Below are 16,693 nucleotides of genomic sequence, written 5' to 3' on the forward strand. Positions count from 1 at the left end.
TGGATTTCCATCCTTACAGACACAACAGAAAGAAACCCAACATGCCATGGACACATATTTTTAATGAAAATTCAATGAGCAAAAACCAGTTTGGAAGCTCAGGGAAAGTGTAAGCTCTCCTAGGAGACATTTCTCCCAAGATCAGCCGATATAAACAACTGAATTACTTCCTTTGGAGTCAGCCTGTACAATAGGCTATTTTTAAATCTTTCCTACACAGGAGGGGAAAAAACTAACCCTTCTGACGGTACAATACATTACCACTTAATTATTTTCACTCAGTCGGGAGCCGGTTCCTGTGCAAACCAGCCACTAGAGGGTACTGGTTCACAAGTACCAAACACACATGAACGCACGCACATTTTTAATATTTTCTTATTTTTTTAATACTTATTCTTAAGCCACACCTGCATACAGCACAGCCTCGATGCGGTCCTTGATGTGCTCGGTGTTGCTCTGCGATGCCAGCAGGAGGTGAGCTGTCCCATTAGGAGATGGCACCACCAGAGGCCCCACCAGGAAGGCGCCAGCAGAGCCCAGGTAATTGAGCAGCGAGGCGATGGCTGTCGCTGTGGCACGTTCGTCAGGAGAAAACCACGTTGTGGAAAGAAATGGTGCCGCATTCATCACGGTTGGCCCCGCCAAGCCATTTAACAGCTGCCCTCCGTGAATCAGCCTGGAATAGAGAATACGCCACAGCCATTTGGATGACAATTGCTTGCCCTTTTTGGGGAGTTTTTTAATTAAAAAGGTATGTGAGATATTGAGTGCTGGAGATGGAGCAACTGCACAAAGAAATGAAAGTACTGTGGAAAAAAAAGGATATTCTATACACTAAAAGAAGCCCAATTTGATTGATTTAAAGACTCATGAGCTACTCTGGTCTCATTACCTCATATAAATGGAGAAGCAAATGTTCTCTTCAAAGGAGAAAAGGAAAAGGGAACAAAAGGGACTTTCTTTGCATCAAAAAGGCACCATGATAGGATATAAAAGTAGAAAAGGTGTAGTAGCAGAAAAGCTTTAAATTACAAACATCTTAAATCTGACCCCTTGCATGCATAAATCCCAGTAGAAGATTTAAATTAGTTATGGCAGATCCAAAATTGAAACAGTTCAGCAAAATAATCTGCATATTTTTTCACTGCATTATTTATTTTTATTTACACACTCAGATGAGCTCTATGTGCCTACAGATGAGGAGGCTGGGCTGTTAGGGTTTCCAAGAGAATCGTCTTCTCCAGCAATCTGGCCATTCTCAACATACTGTTGAAACAGCCAAGCAAACCCAGATTTTTCTCATTTTTCACACTCATTGGGATTTAACAGATAAGGCTGGTGACAGAACAGAGATAGTACTTCCAAGCAGTGAAGTCTCTGCAAAGTTTGGCTTAATATCAATGAGCACATACAGAAAGGACTTTCTGAAGGCTCTCCTACACATGGAAGTCAGCCAGAAATCTTCCACTTTGACTTTTCCAAAAGGTGATTAGCCATGAAAGGCAGCAGTATTTTTGAATTAATATAAAAATTTCATGCCTAAAAAAGAGCTAGAGAGTCAAACAAGGCATTGCAACCCTCCAAAGTAGATCTATTCAATATGCAATGAATTGGTGGCAGATGATATTTTCAAATGGGTGGTGTTTTTCTAACCATAGCAGGAACTCAGTGTTATTGCTGCAAGACTTGAGTTGTCAGACATAAAAAGCTATGGCCTGAAAATAGGGAAACATAAGCCACCATTTAGGCACTGTTTCAAGCCACAAATGGCTGAACAACATACAGTGTAGCAGGCACACAAAGGAACAAATATGCAAAAGAAATGCCAACAAAGTCTTTATCGAATTAACAAGAGAGACTGCAATACAAAGGAATGGATACTACCAATTCTCAGATAATTAGAAATTAAATTTTTAAACAAAATTTATAAAAAGTATACAGGAAAAAAAAGGCTATTATATATCATCTGAAGGAAACCTTTTCTGAGCTGGTACAGAAGCAATATAATATCCTCTCCTACATATCTTTTTGAGTGAGGACAGATTTCATTACTACTGTTCATGATGTGCTTCAGATGGACATCACCAAGGCATGGTCAGGCCTCCTGAATGCTTGTTAAACTGTGACACACACACACATACACACACACACACACACACACACACACACACACACACACACTCCAAACCAAAATGAAATAGTTTTAAATAAATAAAAAGCACTATCTAAACAACACTGATATAGTTTTCTGGAGGACACAGTACATCAATCCCCTAAGATTACTCTTCAGTGTACTTTGGACAAACCAAGGTATCCTTGTGCACTTTGGTATTTTCATTCTACTTATGTCACTACAGGAAGTTATTCTCAAACTTCTTCTAAACTGTTCCAGGATATTTGCAGAGCTATGGCACATCCCCAGGAACAGCTGCATTTCAGTAGCAAGTGAGGTAACTATTGCAAAATATACAGATTTTATTTTAGTAAATATTGCTCCAAAGTAAATTTAATGTTTAAATCGTGGTTTAGTTATTGTATGTTTGGGAAACTGCATCATCAGAAAATAACATGTAGGCATTTCATCTTGTAGAAGAAGAAAAGTTTTGCAAAAAAACCCCAAACCACCAAACAAAAACCCACAATTTATCGACTGTGAGAATTATACATACTCTTATCATGTACTTCCGATTAAGATTCTGTCTATCAAACTCTACCATCTCAATAAAGATCTATAATCAACCTTCATACTTGAGGGAGAAACAGATGTTAATTTTACTTTACAGATCCCAAGGGAGAAAGTAGTACCTCAATTCAGAATTTTAATTCTGTATTATCTTTCTCCCTTTGTTTTGTTGGGTTTTTTGGGGTTTTTTAGAAAGAGCAAGCCAATTTTGTCTTTCTCTAGGTCTCTTCTGTTGGTGTTCTCCTGGCTGCTGTCCCTCCAGCCTTGCCCTGCCTGGTGTGCTGTCTGTTCCCATGGATTTTCCCATGGTCTTTCCATCTGCATTTCTGACATTTACCAAGCTTGACATTATCATCCAAGGTAGAACATCTTGTATCTTCATATTGCCTAATTTTTCAAGTCTAACATATTTTTCAGACTAAATTGCCATCAATATACAGACTACTACCTCCAATAACTCTGCATATGATAACAGCCTAAGCCCTATTTTATCTCTTTTTCAATACTGGTTTGAATTAAGCTACTTTTTCCTGAGAAAAAGATTATTTGCATGGTTCCTCTGCACAACTTTAACTCATTTCCCTAGAGAGGCAGGGATGAGAGATTCAAAACACAATTCAGAGCATTTACTAAGCTGCTGCTCTGGGAGATGCATGTAGCAGCCTCTCCATTTGACAGAGAAATATGAACACAACAGTACTGGTGGTTTTTTGCTGTTTGTTACATCTTATCAGCGCTGTGCTAGATTTTGGTCTCACAGCCCATGAGTCTCCTCTTGTACACCATCAGCGCTAAAAATTGCTCCAAGACCAAGACAGGTTTGTTTCTGTTACTCCCTAATTTTCTTCTTGTTTCTGCTACCAAAAGGGTGCAAAGAGCACTGCATTTTTTTTTCCTGTCACTATTCCAGTTTCATTCTGCATAACAAGATTTCTCTTTCCTAAGAAAAGGGCTAAAAAGATAACTTTAGCTCATAGCCTTACTCAGATAGAAAAATATTTTCCAGTCTCATTACAGTAGCACAGTAATGTTCATCTGTTATTTATCCAGCTCTGCTGTTTTCAGATGCGTTATTTATCCAATCATCATTTAATTATTTCCATGTATCAAAAAGTAGAAAGTTATTGAGTTCAAATGACAGAAAATAATACAAGAGTAGAAGGCTTCTTAATCACAATCATGGAAGAGAATATTGGAAAAAACTACACTAGAAATTCATCCTCAACTTACACAATAATTGATGACTAACTGCTTTAAAGCAAAAGTGGGGAGGTAAACATCTACCCAAAATATCTTGTTTTAACCACTTCAGAAGCCAGGTCAGGACTCATTTTGAAATGTCAAGGTTTTTGCACATCTGATCTCTTTTAATGAATCTGTGTGCTCTACCAAACTTTGAACTTGCAATTGAGCACGAGTCCTTTAAAAAAAAAAAAAAAAGAAGAAAAATTATTTGAGGACTGGTAGTAAATGCTAGTGTGAAATATCATTGCCAGAGCATCACAGTAATGGATAACTTATACATTTATATTATGTATTTATCTATACATAAACAAAACACACAGACATATTCACACATACCCCTTTTACATGAAAAAAAGATCATTTTTGTTCCTAAACTGAACTGCAAAAAAACTAGTACAAGGGACAGTTCAAATACAGCAATAGAAGTTAGAGAAGAAAAACACTTACTGTACTATATTGTCACCTCTTTTCCAATTTTTTTGTCAAGTCAAATTATAAATAACTTTAATTATATGGTTTTCATCACTTCCCTGACAGAAGACTTTACATTAGTATTAAGAACTAACCTGGTTATACCTGTTTTATTCACTCCGTGCTATCACTACTGCAATATCCTAACAGGCAGCAACAAAGAAAACCATGGAAGGCTATAAATGCTGAAATTACAATATCACTAAGAAAACTGGGTATGGAAAAAAAAGTGAGATTGTAGACAAAAAGGTTTTAGTGATTGATGATAATACCATCCAGTTAAGATGGGAAAGCACTTCCATTTACAGTCAGCTTTATTTATCTTTTTCTCCCTGTATGAGTTGAAACTTTGCATGCATGGTCACAGTCACATCAGGTACTGGATTTGTTAAGCAATTTAAAAGCTGTGTGTTACATAAACACTTTTTTTAGGTAAAAAACCCAGACATTTAGTGTTTCTACCACTGTATGTCTCATGCCTGGACTTAAGAGAATTTTAAATGAAAGAAAATCTCATTAATTTCTGTAGTCAGATGGGGAAACAAAGGCAAAGGGAGAGGAAAATTACTTACTCAAAAAATTACTTTTAACACAACGGATTTAAACCACAACACCAAAATAAGCCCCCACAGCTCAGCTCCAATATGTGTTAATTTGAGTTTGTTCTGGGAAGGCTAAGACTGGAGAAGGTGGTATTTTAACATTGATCAACAGCATGGAAAAAGCATTTTCACCTTTTCTTTGGCAGACAACATGGGAAGAGCAGGGCTGTCAGCCCCAGGGTGCTGCTCTGACTCTCTAAACATGATGACCACTGGTCAGCTGGGAAACCCACTTCCTCTGGGTCCTAGGAGGGAGCAGAGCTCAAGAGCCTTGTAAAAATGTGATTTTGGTGCAGATTTTTTCCCTGAAACTTTTACCATGCTTCTCCCATTAGCTGCCCGTAGAACTGACCACTTAGTCGCTATTCAAACTTCCATACAAAAGGAATGAAAATAAATTATAATTCAGTTTTGCCACTGTTGGGCAAAGTGTGAGGAGCAACCAAGTCACTGAGAGTGCCAGTCTGCTGCTGCACGAAGACAGCGCTGTAGCATGCTTTTAGCATGGAGAAGTTTAGTAGATGAACTGCTGATCCTAACAATTAATGCAAAAAGCAATTCTGGATAAAGAAGTTAATGTTTTACAGAAATGGATGGCTAATATTTCTTTCACATGCCTGACAACTTCACTCATTGAAAGAAGTGGATCGTTCAACTCCTGCTAATTTGGAAGACAAATAGGTTTATGTAGCGATTAGCTCACTGTGGGAACTACTGGAAGCAAATGAAAGAGACCTTTCCACTGGAGAACTTCAGAGCACTTTTCAAGTGCTATTGAATTTAGTGTCACTACAGGGCAACAAAGCAAGCAAATACCTCCTACTCTAGAGCATCTACACTGATGTATGATGCAAGTTGTTTGCCCAGAAAAAGGCACAGGAAAAGACATGGACGTACTCACATAATACATCAGGAGATTTATTATCCCTCAGAGGGAACTGATGCCAGATTTGTCAAGAACCACTTCTGATTTTTCACAATCAAGTTACTAGAAGTGGATGGAGCTTTTCTTTTAGACTCACAAAAATAAATACAATAAAAGAACCTTCTATTAAGTGGAACCTTTTTAAGTACTTTTAAGGCAAAGACAGAATTAGGGAGGTCAAATTCATGCTTTACAGCAATTCACTGCTACAAGTATGGGGAGAACCGACGCAGATGCTGTTTTGTTCATAACCCAAAGAGAGTGTAAGAAGGCTCTATGTCTGGAAAAAGACTGGAAAGAAAAACACCTCTGGGTAAAGCAATGAATTCATCTATTAAAAATAACATTCTGATAGATGAATTTCATGGAAATGCACTTCCTTTCAATATTTTCATTAAATGACATATTTATACTACAAAAGCTTTGTGCCTTCTGGATATTCATGGATTGAGGCCATTAACATTTTCAGCTTGTTTTTGATGCATGCAACCATTGATATGTGGAATAATTTAAAGCTGTTTTTCCCCCCATCAGTAAGAAATATTATTACAAGAAGAAAGCCTGAGTCACTGTGTGGTACATTATCGCCAACAATAGAGTGAAAAAGAAAAGAGAAAAACTTAAAAATGTACATTTAGCCATCTTCATCAGGAATTGGGCAGATATTTTACCCCTTGTACAAACCATGGTCTCTGCACTGTCAGTCACACCATTATGAGACCAGACTTGAAAGGACCATAGGATCTACCAGGCATCCCAGCCTCATGCCTCTTCTCCCATGCTTAAAGAAAACAGCAAACCCATTTATAAATGCTATGAAAAGTAGTGTGGTTTGGTTTCAAATTTAAAGGTTTGGAAAGTCAGAGTTACTCCAAAACTTATTACTGAGAGCCTGCTGAGAAAGACAAGGATTTGCAAGGAGAGGAAGCAGCAATCTCAGGCCAAGGCCCTGACATCTCCATCAGACATTCTGACAGAGGAAAGGGATGAAGGGGGAGTACACTGAGACCCCTGGCAGTATGGTGACAAATTCACTCACATCCTCAGACTATGTTATTGTGCAGCCATCACAACCGTCACACAGCTGAGAAGAGGGTTTCTTCACTTTATCCAGGTTTCAAGGATGAGGGCACACAAAAATCAAAGCTTCCTTTTTTAAAAAATTTTTTTATTAAAAGGTTGTGGGTTTTTGTTTTTCTTTTAAAGCTAGCCCTCTCCACTAACCCATTACTAAAAGAAGACATCTTTAAAGCAACACTAACAGAAGACATTCATCAAATATGAACAGACCCAAAGTAAACAACATTGTAAACACAAAGTAGGCAATTACATTATGGGCTAATGAGGCAAAATATACTGAAACAAATTATCAGGGAAGTGCACCAGAATCAGCTATTGGGGCTGCTGTGGGAGAAAACTGATTAAGATTACTTAGCACAAAAGAGGTCCTAAGTAGGATTTTTTAGTAAAAGAGTAGAAGTGAACAGGAGATGCAGCAAATTAAGAAGTGGAAAAAACAAGACCTATTTAAACATTCTTGAATAATTTTTCTTAAGTGAGTGAAAGAGCAAGAGGGTGTTTTGTTTATAATGCAGCAACTTTAGTATAAATTCAATTAATATGAATTCTTCTTTAAGGACAGAAATTAGCCAACATGAGTCACAAACTAAGGCAAAGATTTTAAATAGGATTAAAAAAATTAAAAGTGTTCTACATTTGAGGATACCACCTACCATTATATGAGATGAAACTAAATATCCCACAGAGAATATAAATTCTCTTCCCAGCAAAGGCTTACACTAGCTGAGGCCTTGTAGAAGCTGCCCACTAAATACTGCTGCAATATCAAGCCCTTTCTGAGATTTCAAGAGTTTCCTTTAATGTCCTGGATTCATCACTCCAAGAATTTACACAGGGTCTGTAAACTGCTAATTCAGCAGCCACCCTGGTTGCTGGGGGAGGTGGATCACAACCACAGTGCCACAGCCAAAATCCAGCACAGGTGAAAAAGGAAAGAGCATTTATAACCAAAACTGACCATTTGTCTTTTTTTTCACCCAGGCTGCTTAAGCTGAAGGAGAAGCCCATTTGGCTGCCACCTGAGTGGCTGCTGGTGTGCCACAGGACATGCAGCTGAAGCAGTGGCAGGTAGGACCACTGGGCAGATAGAGGGACACTAAATCACCTCCCACTACCATCAACAAACAAGCAAAGCTGTTAAAAATCACTGTTGCTTAGGAACAACTCACAGAACTTCTCATCTACAAAAAATGCTTTGGAGCAGAGGTCAAAAAATAAACCCTGTGTATAAGATGAAGCTGGTGGAAATAATAAAAACAAGCTAAACTGTTGAGTTACAGTTACTTAATACAATTAAGTATTCCCCATGAGAACCTACCTGTGAATGACCTATTTCCTTTTTTCCCCACTGACCTCTTTTTCTGATACCATGGATTAACCCAGCTTGGCCTTCCCCCAGCACTGCAGCTGAAGTTCAAACCAGCACCACCAGCGCCAGGCAAGTGCTCCATCGTAACATTTTCCTCCTACACTTGCTGAGCTGCAGCATATACAAACAGGTATGTTTATTCATCTTTTTACTCCCAGAACCTCACTTTAGATTAAATCCTCTTTCATTCCTCTTCCCCAGCGAATTAAGGAGCACGAAACACGCATCATACTCTGTCTTTATTTCTTACAGGCAGATTTTCCTACCATCCTCTCCTAAAAGGCTCTTCTCATTCCCTGGAACGTTTTAATCCCTCTTCTCCACAGATGCTCCAGTTTGGCGATTTTTTTTCAGCATAGAAGTGTGTTCAGTATTGCCAGGGAATATGAGAATCCTAGCATGTCTTTACTGAAATTACCTCTTCTGAGGTGCCCCTTTGCATTTTTCATGCATAAGAATAGTGGCTTATGACAGCCTTAGGATCTCAAAAGACAAATAATGAGATGATCTCATGTCATTCTTTAGGCTTGCAGGGATGAAAAAGGGAAAACGTGGAACTACTAAAGACTAAGTCTAACAAGAATAAAATACAAACTAGGCTGCAACTAGAGCTAATAGAAACAAAATGTACCAAGGAGCAATTCTTCAAATATAGTAACGGAAAGAGTTAACATTATATCCAAGAGTAGGCAAAAAGATTTAAAATCCAAAGAACTAGTAGGATTAACAAAAAGACCCCTTTACAGGATCTACCTCATAAATGACTGTCATTCTCTGTGTCATTCTGCTGGATTCCCAACAAACATTTTAATGGTATTTACTGCCAAGGAGAGCCCTCTCACTGCTGTGACTCGAGGTCCTCAATAACTACTTGTCTGTTGTGAAATCTAATGTGAAGGACAAACACTACCAGTCCATAGCACACTCAGTTCTACTAAATTGCTTAATTAATATATTCAATACAAGTGACAAATTATGTTACATCCTTTACTTTCATGTCTTTAATTATCCTGTCTTTCAAAACATTTAAAAAGTCTTACATCACATGGTCAGTTTAAAAGCCAAAGATGTATGGCTATGAGCTGATTGCATCATTTTATTTCCTTCTTTCTTACACATTTCAGCTCAAACAGCTTTTTGCCTAGATTTAAGACCTAAGAAGTATGTAAATATATTCCTAAACACACAATATGAGGTAAATATGAAGTGTTATGTGAAGGGAAAAAAACAACCCTGATTTACTATATAAAGAAATGGACTTCTAGTAATGTTAACATTCAGGACAAAATAATCACATTCTAAAAGAGTCAAATGAAAATATTCACTTGGTGACAAGCAGGAGTCAAAAAGAACTGAGCAAAATGCAGGCAAAAAGCACTAGTGATGTTCTTGTAACCTTCAGGGAAGGGAAGAAGGTTCAGGAAAAGGTACAATTTGATAACATTTTTTTTTTTTTACTGTTCAGAGACAGCTACAAAGTAGAAAAAAACCAACCTAAACCTTACAAACGTCATGAACGTTCTTATAATTTTATGCATGTTAACTCTGACATAACTGTCCCATGGAAATCCTTCAGCATATTACTGCAAATTACTCAAGGTCTGAAGGAACATACTACAAAACATGCAAAAGCATTTAAAGAAATTCCATTTACACTGTCTTCTGAAATGCTTTGATATTAGCTTGTGTGTAATCTTGTCCACCTGACAGGCTCTGTAACATTCAGGTTGCAGAATTAATGCATACACATATTCAGAATAAGTGCATAATTTAGTGCTCAGTAAGCTGTGGCTAATGCATTAAGCAGTAATGCTCATCTCAAAAATATTATTTTATTTGATACCATGCTTCAAGTAACGGATGAAAACTGGCCTTCAGCCTTAGCCCTCAGAACAATGCAGGTTACTTGACAAAACATCACACAGTCTGTACAATTACTTACAATGTCTCAAGAAACTTCACTGAAAACCATCCTTTTGCTTCACACAGTTAGCTTTAATTAATTCTCTGTAGATTTTTAATCAAACTGTGTAAAAGATCAAACTACTTCCTCAGATAGAGCCGAAATTCTTGAAAATGTCTCTTTTTCGGGAGTAGGCTAAGTAGGGAAATTTATCAGTTTCACCTGGAGATGATGCATATTTTCACAGCATGAATATATGAAATTATTAACCTTTTCCATCAGGATTCTGCTCATACTCTTTTTTTCCCCCTATATAGTTTTCAATAAATTTTAACATCATGTTTTATACATCTCACTCATCAGACTCTATACAATCCTTTTCTTTCCTAGTTAAAGAAGTTGTTCTGTGAACGTTTCTTCTTAGGCATGTATTTAATTTTTCTCCTAGGTGTCCTTGCTGCAGCTAAACTGGAAAACTTTGTTTAAAGGTGATCAAGATTTTGTGGACACTCTTTTTCCCACTCCCCAAATGATACCTCACATCTAAATCTCATTTGGGAATTTTCATCTTCTCAGCTACTTATAGCCCTCATCCTTGTTTTGGTAAAGCCTAGGGCAGCACATGTCTTTTGGCATAAATCATAAATGAAAAGCTATATAAGACACCACATTTCATTGCATTTAAGCCATCTGGCCCATTTAAAAGCTATCGATATTTAATCCAAGATTGATGAGAATGAACAAACTGAATGTCGAGTACCCCTTAACATTTTAAGGAAAAGGGCACAATGAGAACAGCTCTCCCTGGCCATCTTAACAGTACATTTTCCTTAAAAGGGTCACTATGAATGGTAGCACAATATGGTTAGTTCAGCCTCCCCTGCTCACAGAGTCCTTGAACACCACGTTGAAATAGGCAACACTAGGCAACCAACATCAGCAGCACCTTGGGTGCTTCCTTATATGCTCACTAAGCACCAAAGGACTGAAATTGCATCTCCCATACTTGACACACTGCTCTCAGTTTACTTATCAGGGCTGGTTTTACAGTCAATGTTTTTTACATTCTCGGTTCTCTCTCTGAACCTCTTCTTTTACTTTATCCATGGCACCCAGTCATTTGCTTTCAACTTCACACCAAACACTTTCTTTCCCAACTTAAAAAGATTCCAAGTTGATTTTCAGAGTAAGCAATACTAAGAGGAATCAAAAAAAATAAAACAAAAAATCCCCCAAGTCAAATAACTTGCTGAAATAATAAAAGGACTGCCTGGAAGCTGACTAGAGTTCAAGGGGGAAAAAAACCCAATCCACATAGAAATCTTTTATTTATAAGTTCTTTTTTTCATGTTTACATATTATGCAAGCATAACTAGTAAAGACCTAGTGCTACTGCTGTTTTTAAAGAAGAAAGAAGGTGTAGTAATGCCTGTGTACTCCCACCTCCTTCAGCATAAGAGGAAAAAGAAAGTTAAGTGAATAACAAGTGATCCACATTCCCTGGCTGTACAAAACATACTCTGTACTTCTTGAGGATGCCCAGGTTCAGGATACGTTGACAGGACAGTTGAATCGTTTGGTTTGTGTGATTTTTAGGAAGGAATCTGTTTCTATCACAAACTCTTTAACTGCATGTGTACAGAAGGCAATCATTTCACTGCAGATAAAGTACAAGCCTTCTCTGGAATCCACACTGGGAGAGACTACATGAAAAAGGCCATTTTGCACAATTTCATCTGTCTCATGGCACGATCCCACACATCCAATATGAGAAAATGAACTAACTATTTAATATTTGCATACAAATTACATATTTTTGGGGTTTGAGGCATGGCTCCCTCTGTGATCTTGGGCCAATTTCTGAACCTCTCTAAATCTCTGCTTCCTTATTTGCAAAGCAGATTAATATTAGCTATGCAGGATGGGGTGAGGCATAATTAACTCAAGTCTGTAAAGGGTTTTCTGATCTTCAGATACAATGTAAAAGAAGGACTAGAAAAATTCATTTAAAAAGCAAAGAAGCATGTAAGCCCATGGCCACACAACAAACATTTGGCATATCAACTTCATACAGAAAATTTTTACTAACATTTCTTTGCAGTAGCAGCAAAAATTATATTAGCAGAAAGAATAAAATATGTATATTAAAAATAACTTAATTCACTTACTTCTTCCTAATTTCTAGGTCTGAGACTGGAATACATCTGAGGCCAGCTCCCAACACCATGAGGGATGAAGTTAGTAACACAGTTACCCTCAGACCTAAGACGAAAAAACAACAGTATTTTACAAGTTAAGTCAGTAACGTTGCAAAAAAAATATTGCTTAAATACATATCTATTTACATACAGTCTCACAGAAGTAACACATATCTCATTCAAATCATAAGCAATTTGGTGCTGATATGAATTCCTGACATATTATGAAATCCTGAGTAACTTTCTAAACTTATACTGCAGAATTACAAAGGCTTCCTCTTGGCATACTAACACACAGGAGCATATCCAAAATCTTTACAGACGTTCTTGAAAGTGAAAAGTGGTAATAAAAGTATCATTAAAATGTACAATATATCCTTTAGAGGCATTGGGGAACATGCTCTAGTATGTGATCTGAAATCTAGGTACACATGAAGAAAAATGTGGACTTGTTCATTCTTCTCCAAGCGCTTAATGAGCAAAGGCACAGCACTGTTATTGCTTTCTTTTGTAATGCAGATATGCATTTCATTCCGGAGAAATAACCATTTATTCAGGGGAAAAAGTGCAAGTATTCTTTTGCAGTCCTTGCAATTAGGCCAGGTTTTTGCTGCTCTCAGCTCAAATTGTCTGAGGTTGTAAATATAGTACATTAGAAAAAAGCCACAATTGACTGATAACTCGAGTATGTTTTTTCCTCATACTGCGATTCTCGAATGAGAAGCACTTAGATTAGAAACAACCTTATCTTAGCATTGCAATTCCTTTTGCCAGCAGTGTATTTGCTGCTGCTAAGGTGTTTCCATCAGCAGCTGAGAACAGTGACACCTGAGGGGCTCCAGAATCTTGTAAAACACCAGTATCATAAATATGCACAATTAAAAACCACTGATAGAGTCTACATCTGTGAAGTTGTAAATTTTGAAACAATTTCACAGCAACAAATAGAAAATAAAGGGTTTCCATGTTCTTAGTAGAACATAATAAAATTATTAATGATGACAAATATGTAATATCTCTAACATTTAGGTAAAACTAATTGCTACTCAAAACATAAATGGAAAAAGAACAAGTCTCTATGATAACTCACCTATCCTTTGATTCTTTCTAAAACTACCCATTTTCAGAGGAGTGCTCCCTCTATGTTAGTCACTCCTATATTCAGTACAATTACAAAATCACAATATTCTGAGCTGAAAGGGATCCACAAGGATCCTCGAGTCCAACTCTTAAGTGAATGGTCCATACAGGGATCAAACCCACAACCTTGGTGTTATTTGCACCGTGCTCTAACCAACTGAGCTAATCTCAGGGTCAACCAATAGGTATATGAAATATTTTGTCTCCAGTTTGTGAATCTTATGGGAGTTTTAGAGCACGTATTCTACTAAAATGTAATTTAAGTGGTCAAGAGATCATTTTGCTCTTACTGCAACAGCTCTTAATGAACCTCATTGACCGGTATGCAACTCCTTGTGCTGGACACTGCACAAACCAAACCAAAGACAAGTTTCTCTCTCAGTCAGCCTTAGCCCAGGAAAACCCAAACAAAAATAAGTTAATGTTACAGGTTTTCTGAAATGGAAGTACAACTTCCTTTGGTATGGCTCAGTCATTAACACAAGAAATGTCACCCGCAGTGATGTGACTCCAAAGGACACCTCACATCCCTAATGCCCTGGAGAAGTATCATCAGCTGAGAATATTTGTTCCCTTGGAGGATTTCCCAATGCTTGCCCAGACTTACTTGCTTGACTTTGTGCTCAGCTGCTGTTAAACTGGTTTTTCAAGTGTGTGTGTTCAGAGAGCCCTAACCAAATGCCCAGATAATATGGCTGCTCAAAACCTTCATGGTCTTCATGTTTGGTGGGCCACCATATGAGACTTCATGCCACACTTAAGTCCATATTACTGCACTGCCTATGTTGTGGGGGCAACTGTTTGTATCAGGATCTCATATGGGATGCTTTTGCCTTTTCTCCTGGGAGATGAATCTGTTAGCACTGCTTTTGTGTATAATGAGAACTTGTATGCAGTAAGAATTAGAATTTTATTGATGGGAAATTGAAACACAAGACTTAACTGAAAAATCTGAAGTTTGCCATTAGGAAACACTGCCAAAATATTTCAGGAAAGCTCTAGTAATGTACATATCACCTTATTTTCCATATAAACCAGGGTCTTTTTGAATTACATTTCACAAAACATGATGTGTTCTGCCTGTCACGAGACACAAGGACAGAGACAGCCTGGAAGGTGCTGCTCATGGGGTGCCACAGGAGGTACTGGCCTGGGGCAAGCCCAGGGCACAGCAGTAAAGGAGTATTATACAAAAATTAAAGACACAAGATGAGTGTTTACATACAAAGAACTTCTATTAGATTTTTAATTTTAAAAATATCCCCAAAGCAAAAAAATACATAAAGCAAGAAAGCTTAAAATTCAATCTGCACAAAAGTTTCCTAAAAAAAAAACAAAAACAACAACAAAAAAACCTCCCACCTTACAATTCAGTGAAAACTGAATTGGATGCCGAAGTTTGCCTCCAGCCGTAAGTTTAGGCTTATCTTTAATGTCAACCTTACACGCTGGGTAATCTTAAAGTAAAATTATCAGTTAAAGCCCCACAATCGTGTTCTTGATCTCTCCAAACATTCTTTGAAGTCCTAATCTTGAATACTATACACTGCAAGGTATCACTTGTAAATGTTTGGATTGCACAGAATATTCTTTGGCCTTCTTTCTTTTCTTTCCACCTTAACATGTAAACACCCCCCTGAAAATTCCTTTGGTTAATGCTGCATTTTGGAAATGATGACATCAAAGGGAATAAAAGACTGTCAGATAAGCAGTGTATTAGATATTTTCTTTGCTAATTACATGACATATTCCTACCTTCTAAGCATCTTGCCCTGTTATTTCGCTTTATGTTTTAACTCTCTGGATCCATCCTCTTTTTCATCTTTGTTAGAAATTGGACTTTATTAGTATTTCTATAATCATTTCAGTATTTTTGCTTTGAACATTGCAGATGTCCTTAATCTGAATTTGACATCTTGTATTACTCTAAAAGGTGCACCCCAGAGTGCTTCGGATAGCAACCATGCATCATGGGGACTATAAAACAGAGTAACCAACCAAGACTGAAAAAAAGCCTGTGGATCCTGCAGAAAATTATGTCTCTACTTTAAAGGAGCTAAATAATTCACTCAACCAAGAGATTTTGAGTAGATGTAATTAACTTCATTAATTTTACCCTGTAAATGCAAGCAGCAATTGGAGGGAGGGGGAGGCTACAGCTTTTTTAAATCCATCATTCAGTTTCTAGTCCCCTTCTATCACAGGTTTCTGATACGCGGCCGGAAAGGGAAGAAACTCCTTTAAAGGAGACTTTATCCCAGTGTAGTAAGTTTTCTGTTCTTTAGAGCCTGTCTCTGTAGCTGCTCATTCCCACCCTGCTGCAGAAGGTTTCTGGGCCCCACAGGTGGCACTGGCTCCTGAGCAAACTGTGGCCACGTTCAAAAAACCCAACCATCGTTGACAGTAACAGAAAAGTCCAAGCTAGCAGCAGAAATTGAGCTGGTAATAAAAGAGACATATTAATTATCATTTATGAGTGAAACAGCTGATATTGTTCAACTGTTTAGCCCTCCTGTGGCTCATAACACCGTCTGCTTTATGACTTCAGCAGTCCAAGCTGCATTCGCTGGTTTCTTTTTAAAACAACTACCCCCAAACTCCTGCCACTATTACAGATTTAGCATGAACTCCCCACCCGCAGTCCTCTGAACTCTCCTCTTAATGCCCTCCAGCATCGACAGCCCAACACAGAAAACAAGAAAACCCCCACCATACTGGAATGGGGTCTCACACAGGAGTGGGAGGCAGTGGCTGCCAGTGGCACCCAGCTGCTCTCCAGCTCCCTCACAGCAACATCAAGCAAAAGCATCCAACATGTGGGTGCTGCATCCCCCTCAACTCTTCCAGCATGCCTTACTTCCACGATGCTTTTTAAAGTCCATGAAAAGAAAATGCATTCCCCTATCTCCCTCATTACTGACTTGTAACCCAGCAAGTGATTTATCATGCCCAGTTTAAGAAACTTCATAAAAGATGTTGTATGGCTATAATGAAGTCCTCATTCCAACTACTTATACATTGCAGTTTGTCATTCAGAAAGAGAACACGGTTAACATGTCCCTGTGCATCCCTCAGCT

At 37.9% G+C, this 16,693-nt stretch overlaps 1 protein-coding gene across 1 annotated transcript in view; it reads right to left on the reverse strand.

Moving 5' to 3' along the window:
- SLC49A4 (solute carrier family 49 member 4) overlaps nucleotides 1-16,693 on the reverse strand; it is a 69,145-nt gene that overhangs the window by 37,307 nt on the left and 15,145 nt on the right. Inside the window, exons 2-3 of the mRNA XM_051787629.1 lie at nucleotides 12,447-12,540; nucleotides 408-676 (exon numbers count right to left, since the gene is read on the reverse strand). Of these exons, the coding sequence (XP_051643589.1) occupies nucleotides 408-676; nucleotides 12,447-12,540 (363 nt within the window). The remainder of the gene's footprint in view (nucleotides 1-407; nucleotides 677-12,446; nucleotides 12,541-16,693) is intronic.

The sequence above is a fragment of the Manacus candei genome, unplaced genomic scaffold (assembly GCF_025592945.1).
Source record: "Manacus candei isolate 608988 ecotype Guabito, Panama unplaced genomic scaffold, ASM2559294v1 h1tg000023l, whole genome shotgun sequence".
In the NCBI taxonomy this organism is placed as follows: domain Eukaryota; kingdom Metazoa; phylum Chordata; class Aves; order Passeriformes; family Pipridae; genus Manacus; species Manacus candei.